The sequence below is a fragment of the Strongylocentrotus purpuratus genome, unplaced genomic scaffold (assembly GCF_000002235.5).
Source record: "Strongylocentrotus purpuratus isolate Spur 01 unplaced genomic scaffold, Spur_5.0 spur5_scaffold_4, whole genome shotgun sequence".
NCBI lineage: Eukaryota > Metazoa > Echinodermata > Echinoidea > Camarodonta > Strongylocentrotidae > Strongylocentrotus > Strongylocentrotus purpuratus.
The window spans coordinates 14271576-14282971 of NW_022145610.1; the positions used below are offsets into that span (position 1 = coordinate 14271576).

Consider the following 11396-nt stretch of genomic DNA (forward strand, 5'->3'; position numbering starts at 1 on the left):
CAAATATTGAAAAGGAGAGAAAAGTAATTAAAATGTAGATTGAAAAATTGTTGTTTCCTAAAGAAACATTCGATTAAAAGATCTCTTAAACTAAATTATAACTATTAGTTATTATTAATAACGACCCCTCCCCCCGGCCTTTCTCTCTATCTCTCTCTCCTCTCTCCCTCACACACACTCACTCTCATTCTATTTTTCTTTCTTTTCCTTTAATTTTTTAAAAACTTTTTTCTTCTTCTCGTCATTCGATTTGGGGCATGCATGTGCACCCGTTGTGTACGCCGGGGTTTCCATGTGAACCGCTAGGCTACTGCTCAGTGAAACTGGGACACCCATTGAATGTGCGTGAGCGCAGAAAACGAACAAACATAGGTTTTATTAATCTCATAGGAGAGCACATTCAATACTATTAAAAAAAGCGGCAACAGTAGTAATTATCGGCTCTCGGCCAGTGCAAGAACGGGAATTTTCAACGGTTCGTGCTTACAGTGTTTCGACTAGCCATAACAAAATGGTATGTTTTCTACTTTCGTTATTAAAGTAGTTTGAAGATTCTATTTCTAGGATAGGTTAGGACACTTAGAAATGATCATAGCAAGAAATTAAAATTCCATCATATTCTATAGAGGTTTTATTAAGAAAAAAAACCACAGTAGCTCATGAAGAGAAGCATTCCTTAAATTAGGTGCATATTACCAATTGTTTTTAAAACCGCTCTACCGCATGGATTTGTTCTTATATACATCAATATATATATATATTTTCTTGACAGTTTTTAGCAATCTAAAATTGTCCAAACTAGGTTTTAGCTAGAGAGAAGGAATTAGAATACGTTACACACAATTGGCCGAATACAAACATCTTGCAAGAGAAAATAACTATTCTACTGTAAAACAAATATCTCACAATGTTAGAAAAATGGATATACTCCTTCATTCCTTCAGAGCCCGGCCCCTATTCTCACTATAATATATCATTTTTACTTCACACTTTGAACTAGCATTTCAGATTAGCGATTATCATCCTCGTACTCCAGCTACAGTTCCAGAGTGAGTGTTCAAATTTCATTTGATATTTACGAAAAACAACACAATAAAGATATATTTCGTTGTAAAAATCTTGGATCAAATTTGAGTTATCACATTGAGTAATTGCAATTTACAAAATATGTCAGAGTGTTGAAGAACACAACTAAATTCAAACAGAATATCAGTCGCACAAACGAGACCCACTCCAGACCGACAGCCGACCGTAAAATTACACTACCCTGAACGGCCACGAATTACTCTGTTTGAAATCAGTTTGCCGATGTGACAAGGACCTCAGTCACAATGTCAAACACACTAAAAACTGATTCTAAACCGAGCGATTCTTGGCCAGTCGGGATAATGTAGATTATCGTCCTGTCTGCTATCGATCCGGTGTCGTCCTTGTTTGTGTGACTGGGTTATATAGTATATAAGGTACATGTTTTAGAATTGTATAATTACATGTTTCAAACAGATATTCTTGCTGATGGATCATGCCCTTTGATACCACAAGATGTCTGTCCCTATGGTGTGTCTGAACGTACTGGGGACGTAGTCAAGTTGGTTCCCAAGTATCTACCACGTGACCATCCAGAATATGAAGTCCGAACGCCAGAAGAAGCGAGGGACAAAATAAACCTGTACTGCGCACCCCCGGGTAGGTGAAATGTTTCAGTATATGTTATCATTTTTAAAAAAATAGCCTTCGAAAATAATATCATTTAATATTTCGGTGAAACATTTTTGACAGCTTCTTTCAGCATTGAATTCTTCAATCATTTTCCCCTTTTAATTTAAATTACTCTATAAAAAGAACATTTGAGGGTGATCATAACCTATATCTAAATGTATAACGCAGGTTTTTTTGACATAGTACTTCCTCTCGAGTGCATCAAATTCTATAGAAATTTGTTTGAAAATAAATTTATACCAGCTTACAAAACTTACCAGATGGATGTCAGACACATCAGCGACTAATCGTTATCATACGTATTCCGACTATTGAAATACAATGCCTTGTTACGGGTCAAATGCAATGGTATGTTTTCAGGATGTTAAAGAAGGATATATTTGTAAACCTGTGTATATCTTTCTCTTCTTCTTTTTCTGCTCCTTCTTCTCCTCATCCTTCTTCTTCATCTTCTTCTCCTTCTTCTCCTCCTTTTCCTCCTTTCTTTCCCACCACCACCACCACCACAACTACTACTACATCTATACTACTACTACTACTACTACTACTACTACTACTACTACATCTATACTACTACTACTACTACTACTACTACTACTACATCTATACTACTACTACTACTACTACTACTACTACTACTACTACTACTACATCTATACTACTACTACTACTACTACTACTACTACTACTACTACATCTATACTACTACTACTACTACTACTACTACTACTACTACATCTATACTACTACTACTACTACTACTACTACATCTATACTACTACTACTACTACTACTACTACTACATCTATACTACTACTACTACTACTACTACTACTACTACTACATCTATACTACTACTACTACTACTACTACTACATCTATACTACTACTACTACTACTACTACTACTACATCTATACTACTACTACTACTACTACTACTACTACATCTATACTACTACTACTACTACTACTACTACATCTGTACTACTACTACTACTACTACTACTACTACTACTACATCTATACTACTACTACTACTACTACTACTACTACTACTACATCTATACTACTACTACTACTACTACTACTACTACTACATCTATACTACTACTACTACTACTACTACATCTATACTACTACTACTACTACTACTACTACTAATACTACATCTATACTACTACTACTACTACTACTACTACTACTACATCTATACTACTACTACTACTACTACTTCTTTAGGAGGTGTGTGTGTGCATATGGGGATGTGTTGTTGTGTTGTTGGCAGCTGCCAAAAAATCCACTTAATCTACCAACAAAATACCACTTTTTGTATTCATGGATGCCAGCTATAGGTGTACTTACATCTAACAGCTCCCTGGATGTGATATTCTTGGATTTTGTGTGGAAATAAACCTGAATTTGGGGAAATTGATCTTCATTGTACATCTTGAGCTTTGTGTATATTCTCAGGGCAGTCCCACTCATAGCACTTCATGGTGGATCTCCATGAATTTTGTTTTAACTTGCACCAGGGTCTACTTTGGATTTCCTTCAAAGTTCAAGATTTCTCTAGTCATCATTCATGCAAGGATCTATTTACTTCTAATCAATGCATGACACGATACTTGACTGCTTAGCCTCTGATGTGGAATTTTAACTGCTTTTTTTAAGCTTGTGTGGATTTTCTCTGATAGCTGTAGTAGTCTACATGTGTACTGACCCTACTGATCTGTTCCTGCCAGCAAGTAATGTATGTATTATTAGTAGTAGTTCTTCATAATTAGATATTGTGTAATGGGTAGAAAGCCTAAATATCCTTGTGGAGTATGCTCCAGGGCAGTTACTACAAGGACTACAGGAGTGCAGTGTGAAGGAACCTGTCTGAAATGGTTTCACGCCGAATGCATTGGCTTAACATCTACCGAGTATGTAGCATTTGATTCTAGCTCTATCGTATGGATCTGCAACCACTGTGGGGCTCAAAATTTGGCTCATTCCTGTCTCTCAAGCTTGCAACTCAGTCCAGACACCAACAGGTTTGGAGTGCTTGATCCTGATGGCCAAAATGTCATCAGCGAGGAAAACTCAAATTCATGTAGGCCTACATGTGACTCATCAAACCCATCATCTCCTGGTTCACCCGCCTACTCATCGTCGCCCCAAAACATCAAGCAAAGGCGGTCTAAGCACAAACCTCGACCTAGAGTGCTAAGATTTCTCAATGTGAACTGCCAGAGTATACGTGCTAAGATGCAACCATTTTCCATCTTGGTTCATCAACACAACCCTGACATAGTCATTGGTACAGAGTCCTGGTTGTCTGATGGCATCAACAGCAATGAAGTATTCCTTGACGAGCAATACAGCATCCTACGTAGGGACCGTTCAAATGACCCACATGGAGGGGTGTTTATTGCCACCAAGACTGATTTGATCGTTACAAGAGAGGAAGAACTGGAGACTGACTGTGAGATACTGTGGTGTCGTATTGAAATGGCAGGGAGCAAAACACTTCATGTTGCAGCTTACTATCGACCAAAAGAAGATGATGAAGTCAGCCTCGCTGAGCTGCAACGGTCTCTTTCCAGGTTAGATAGAAGACACCTGGTTGTACTTGCAGGAGATTTCAACCTACCTGGATGGAAGTGGGATGGCCCTTATGTTGGTCCCTGTGCTTACCCTGCCCTTCATCATCAGTTTGGGGAAATTATAAACGATCACGGTCTTACCCAACTTGTCAAAGAGCCTACTCGACAAGCGAACACTCTTGACTTGATACTTATCAGCAATCCAACCTTGGTCAACTCTGTGAAGGTAGTGCCTGGTATCTCGGACCACAACTGTCCAGTTGCTGATATAGACATGTCACCCCCACGAAGATACCAGCCAAAGAGGAAAGTTCCCATGTACAAGAAAGCAGACTGGGAGGGCTTCGCAGAACTCATGCAACATGTGGCAGACTACATATGTAGCAAGTCATCCAGTGCATCAGTCCATGACCTGTGGCAACTCTTCAAGAGTGGAATTGAAGGGGGTATTCAATCATTCGTCCCCCACAAGATGCTCAAACAGAAACAAGACTTGCCGTGGATTACTAGCGGTATCCGTAAACTCATCTATAAGAGAGATAGGTTACACAAGCAAGTGACCAGGCTCAGGAAACAGAACATGCTGGTCCCTTTCCCGCTTGAGACAGAATTGCAACATTTGAAACGCCTCATCCAAGCAGAATCAAGAAAGGCATATTGGAGCCATCTTGAGTCAATCTTCACTGCTGATGGACCCAATGAGTACGAGGGAATGAAGAGGTTCTGGAAGTTTGTGAAGAACAATCGTACTGACCGCTGTGGGATACATACTCTGAAAACTGATGAGCATACTATCACTAGCCCCCAGGACAAGGCTGAAGCACTGAACAAACAATTCAAGATGGCTTTCACCAATGAAACTGATGTTCCCGCTGATCTCCTTCCTGAAACATCTCCGTATGACTCCATGCCAGACATCCACATCTCAACTGAAGGCATTGTTAAGATGTTAAAGAAGTTGAAAGTCCGGAAAGCCCCGGGACCAGATGGAATACCAGCATTGGTACTCCGCAAGCTTTCATGAGTGGTAGCTCCATCTCTGCGTGCCATCTTTGAAGTCTCATACAGGACCAGTGAAGTTCCAGATGATTGGCGCCTTGCGAACGTGGTCCCCATCTACAAGAAGGGAGATAAAACAGATCCTGAGAATTACCGCCCAATCTCTCTCACAAGTATCATCTGCAAAATGATGGAGCACATATTTGCAAGTAACATCATGGGTCATGCGCGCAGAAACAGTATCCTCTGCCCACTTCAACATGGTTTCCAAGCTAAGAAGTCGTGTGAACTCCAACTGACTGGCTTTGTCACCGACCTCTTGAACAACATGGAGGACAACAATCAGACGGACATAGTAATCACAGACTTCAGTAAAGCCTTCGACAAGGTTGGTCACCAGAGGCTTCTGAAGAAGATGGAATACTATGGTGTGAGAGGCCACAACATTGACTGGATATCCAGTTTTCTCTCCAACCGTAAGCAGCAAGTTGTTCTAGATGGTCATACGTCATCAACGGTAGAGGTCCAGTCAGGTGTGCCTCAAGGGTCAGTACTCGGACCCTGCCTCTTCCTTTTCTACATAAATGACCTGCCAAACCAACTTTCAACGAAAGTCAGACTCTTCGCCGATGACACGGTTCTGTACCATACCATCCAGACACCTGAGGATGCAGACTTGCTACAGCAGGATCTTGATCAACTTTGTAGGTGGTCAAGCAAGTGGATGATGGCACTAAATCCAAAGAAATGCCAGGTCATAACTGTCTCCAGGAAGAAGACCAAGTATGTCCATCGTTATTCACTCAACGGAGAAATCTTGGAGTCTGTGTCAGCTGCCAAATACCTTGGCATTACTCTCACTGCTGACCTCAACTGGACACAGCATGTATCTGCCACTTGCAAGAAGGCAAACAACACCCTAGCCTTTCTTAGAAGGAACCTGCGTGTCAACTCCACTCGGCTTAAGACTACTGCATACCAGGCTCTCGTTCGCCCTCTTCTTGAGTACGGGAGTGCTGTTTGGGATCCACACACCATCAGATGTGTAAACCAGTTGGAGATGGTCCAGAGACGAGCAGCGAGATATGTTCTCAACCGCTATCATCATACATCTAGCGTCTCTGATATGCTGAGTCAACTTGGATGGACCTCCCTCCAGAAGAGAAGAGAGCATCAACGTTTCACTTTACTGTAAAAGATGCACTACTCTTTGGTTGACTTTGACATCCACCACTACATCCAACCGGCAACAGTCGTAAGAACTACAAGATCGTCTCGTCCTTACTGTTATCGTGTCATGCAGTCACGAACAGAGCAACATATTCACTCCTTCTTTCCTCGCACTGTTCGACAGTGGAACGCTCTCCCTCTTGAGGTTGTCCTGGCTCCATCAGTGGAAGCCTTCCAGCGACAACTAAAGACCGGGGGGAAGTAAATTCCGGCAATGTTTTTTTTTTTTTACTGGCACTATGTATATATACACCCCTCACATGCACACCTGGACATCCCCATGTTGCAACACACATGCACTCGCACACATCTGCAAGAATCTTCAGCAGTGAAGGAGGCAGATTATTTTGAAGAAGAAGAAGGTACTACTACTACTACTACTACATCTATACTACTACTACTACTACTACTACTACTACTACTACATCTATACTACTACTACTACTACTACTACTACTACTACATCTATACTACTACTACTACTACTACTACTACTACTACTACTACTACTACATCTATACTACTACTACTACTACTACTACTACTACTACTACTACATCTATACTACTACTACTACTACTACTACTACTACTACTACTACTACTACTACTACTGCTACAATTACTATTTCTACTACTACTACAACTACTACTACTACTACATGTACTACTAATCCTACCACTACTGCTAATGTATCTACTATTACTTCTTCTTCTTGTCTTTCTTCTTCTTTTCTACTTCTTTTTCTTCTTGTTCTTCTTTATCGTCATCCTCCTTCTCCGCCTCCCTCTCCTGTTCATCCTACTACTACTACTGATAATAAACAATACTAATACTACCTCTTCTACTACTACTTCTACTACTACTACTACTACTACTACTACTACTACTACATCTATACTACTACTACTACTACTACTACTACTACTACTACATCTATACTACTACTACTACTACTACTACTACTACATCTATACTACTACTACTACTACTACTACTACTACTACTACTACATCTATACTACTACTACTACTACTACTACTACTACATCTATACTACTACTACTACTACTACTACTACTACTACATCTATACTACTACTACTACTACTACTACTACATCTATACTACTACTACTACTACTACTACTACATCTATACTACTACTTCTACTACTACTACTACTACTACTACATCTATACTACTACTACTACTACTACTACTACTACATCTATACTACTACTACTACTACTACTACATCTATACTACTACTACTACTACTACTACTACTACTACATCTATACTACTACTACTACTACTACTACTAGTACATCTATACTACTACTACTACTACTACTACTACTACTGCTACAATTACTATTTCTACTACTACTACAACTACTACTACTACTACATGTACTACTAATCCTACCACTACTACTAATGTATCTACTATTACTTCTTCTTCTTGTCTTTCTTCTTCTTTTCTACTTCTTTTTCTTCTTGTTCTTCTTTATCGTCATCCTCCTTCTCCGCCTCCCTCTCCTGTTCATCCTACTACTACTACTGATAATAAACAATACTAATACTACCTCTTCTACTACTACTACTTCTACTACTACTACTACTACTACTACTACTACTTCCACTACTACTACTACTACTTCTACTACTACTACTACTACTACTACTACTACTACTACTACTATACTACTACTAGTACTACTAATAATTATTCCTCTCCTCCTCCTATACACAGGCACGTAGCCAGAGTTTGATGTTGGGGGGGGGGGGCACATACATGTAATCGATCGAGGTCAAAAAAGGGGTCAAAAAAAGTTCAATCGATCTTGGAAATTTTTTTGGGGGGTATGTGCCCCCCCCCCCCCCCCGTAGCTACGTGCCTGCCTATACAAACTCCTTTCTCCCTCTTCTCCTCCATCATCAACTTTCCTTTTTACCATTTTTTTTCATTTCTCCAGCGTGTGATTTTCAGATGTGTTATTGGGGAGGAACATGCATGGAGGAACTCGATGGATTCCGCTGCATCTGCCAGGAATTTGATTTCGGAGAGCATTGTGAATACGTGGACTGGGATAAGTATTTGTCGCGGGATTGGTCGTCACTGGACGAATAGTTAGACCTAAGGGATTCGAGAATTTTCGAATGACATTGTCTTCAGAGTAAAATTTATCTGCACATGTTTTAGAATGATTGTCACGTAGCTAATCAATGCCAAAAATGGGTAATTCTGCAAAACTTTCGTGTTGGACAAAGAAATTCTTCTGTTGTTTGTTGTCTGTTATTTTGTGCCATTCTGCACGAGTGGCGAATGTGCACATAAGGCAAACGAAAGGTTAATTCTCTTAATGCTATAACTTCTTGGCAGCTTATTTCGTACATTATTCAAACTCTTGAAGAAGAGGGTAATCCAACGGCGTAGCCAGTTTTTCAGTATGGGACGGTAGGGGGTGGGAATCAGCAAAAACATGATGGATGGAAATCATTCACATCGCACGCAAACCATTCCATATACATGTATATGATAATAATACTTATTACAATTATAAAAGATTGAATGGATATCTTTAAAAAAAAGTTTAACGGGAACATAATTATATACATGTTAGTCGGATAATTAAATTTAATCCAATTAGGAGTAGATTTTACCCATCAACTATTGTATATGTATCTTTTTTATATAGTAGTCGAGAATTTTATTCAATTCTTTTTGGGCAGAGCGGAGCAGGTGATCACTAATACTATTCTCACTTTTACAATCGAAAACAAAGGTATATCTCACTATGGCTGCTTGTTTATTCTGCTCCAAAATTACAATTATGTCTAAGATTCGTTTGAAATGTATCATAATAAGAATTTTATCACCAGCAATTAAAGATTTTTGACAATGACATTAAATTATTGACGAGCAACTTTGTAAACTTCTCACACCTTTTAACGCTCAATTTTTATCAACCCTCAGCAGAGGTGGCGCTCCCAGGAGGAAGGGGGGGGGTAAAGGGCACAAAGCCCCCAAAGTGCTCCCTTTTTTTACTACTGATAGGTGCCCCTTCTTTAATAATGATAACTGCAATTTTGAACAATGAGAATTTAATTCGTAAATGTGTACCTTTGCCTTTCTAATAAGTGCCCTCTTTCACTTCCTGATATGTGCCCCTTTTTATACGGAAAAACTATTTTCATTTTATTTAGGATAGGGGCCCTTTTCCTAAGTTGAAAAATTCCCCTTTCCCCTTGTGATAAATGCCCTTTTCCTTCTGATAAATTCCAATTTTCCGCTCCGACAGGCGCCTTTTTTCTCGTTCTGATAAGATTCCACATTAAATCTGATAAGTGCCCCCCCCCCCCCCCAAAAAAAATAATAATAATAATAAATAAATAAATAAATAAATAAATAAAATAAATAAATAAATAAATAAATCACTGCAAAATCCCAAATTTGCTCCTTTTCCTTTTTAATAGTGCACTCTTTCCCTTCTTAAAAGTGACAAATTTAAACTTGGATAACTGCCTCTTTTCTAATATAATAAGCGCCACTTTTTCTTTCTAATAAGTGTCATTTTGATCATTACCCATTTTTCTTGTTCGCTTGTTTGTAATCGGTATTGTTATTTATTTTAATTTTACTATTTATTTATGAATGCATTCATTATGCGACTAAGAATAGTGTTCTTGCTATATAATTATTGTCTGCTGAGAGCTGATAGGGGGTTGACTCGATCATTCTCTTTTACTAGCACTAACACAACACCCTTCTGGCCCACAGGATACAGTATCATGTTCATGCCTTTGTTTACATTGTATGTGACACTAATTTGTAACAAGCTTCTGTATATTATATATAGAAAATAAAACTTGAATCTGAATCTGAATCTAAATATTGAATCTGAAGCTTTATCCTGAATCTGAATCTAAATCTGAATCTGAATCCTGAATCCTGAATTTGAATTTGATTTGTATTTGTTCGCCGCGAAATTATTCGAGCAGGGCAAAGTCAGTGTTTGGTAAACTTAGTGTTTGGGGCTGGCGTGATCACCACAATTCCTTAGCGCAAAATTGTTTTGAACCAGCTACCTTGATAACTTGGCCAGTATGACGTCACACTCCCGTACTTTAAAGAGTCTTTACTCAAGTCATACTGACGAGACCTACAACAAACCGACAATAGACCGAACATAAAACTACATTACCCCGAAATGCCAAGAATCGGACGGTCGGTTTGAATGTGTGACTGAATTATCACACCCCAGTAGCACCAAGGAGACCGACACCAGACCGACACCAGACTAACAAAGAATTACTTTAAATCAAAATGACCAAGCTATAGTCGGTTTGGGATCGATGTGGAGTCGGTTCGGCTGGGCGGTGTGACTGCGGGATTAGCCTGGGGGGGGGGGGGGGGGCGTTTCATGAAACAATTAGTCGGTGGTTTTCACCGACTATCATGTTCACCGACAATTTAGTCAGTGCTGACTAAATGTGACCAATCATAGGCCTGGGAAATCGGTGAACATGATATTAGTCGGTGAAAACCACCGACTAATTGTTTATGAAAACGCCCCCCTGGTCTTGGTAATATCGAAGACAGTTGTAATACCCCAGTCACACCGAGAAGACAGTAAAAAGACCGGATGCATGACGACTCTTGGCCGTTATAGTCGTAATGTACATTGTTATTCGGTCTGATGTCGGTCTGGAGTCTAGTCTCATCGGTGTGATTGAGGTAAAGAGGCTATTTGAAAACACTCTATTTCTGCGAACAAACTCATCGATTCTGATGATGTAACCTTATTAACAACATTATAAGTTGTCACGACAACCGTAATGATGCCTGTCTAACA

At 39.4% G+C, this 11396-nt stretch overlaps 1 protein-coding gene across 1 annotated transcript; it reads left to right on the top strand.

The window, feature by feature from the left end:
• The first annotated feature begins 3514 nt into the window (after positions 1-3514).
• LOC115929047 lies at positions 3515-5332 on the top strand. Its single transcript, XM_030997162.1, has one exon. It carries the CDS (start codon positions 3515-3517, stop codon positions 5330-5332), a length of 1818 nt encoding a protein of 605 aa, XP_030853022.1.
• Positions 5333-11396: the final 6064 nt, after the last annotated feature.

Bases quoted from the DNA above. Each gene is read 5' to 3' on its own strand.
- LOC115929047 (XM_030997162.1), top strand. From the start codon at position 3,515: ATGGGTAGAAAGCCTAAATATCCTTGTGGAGTATGCTCCAGGGCAGTT.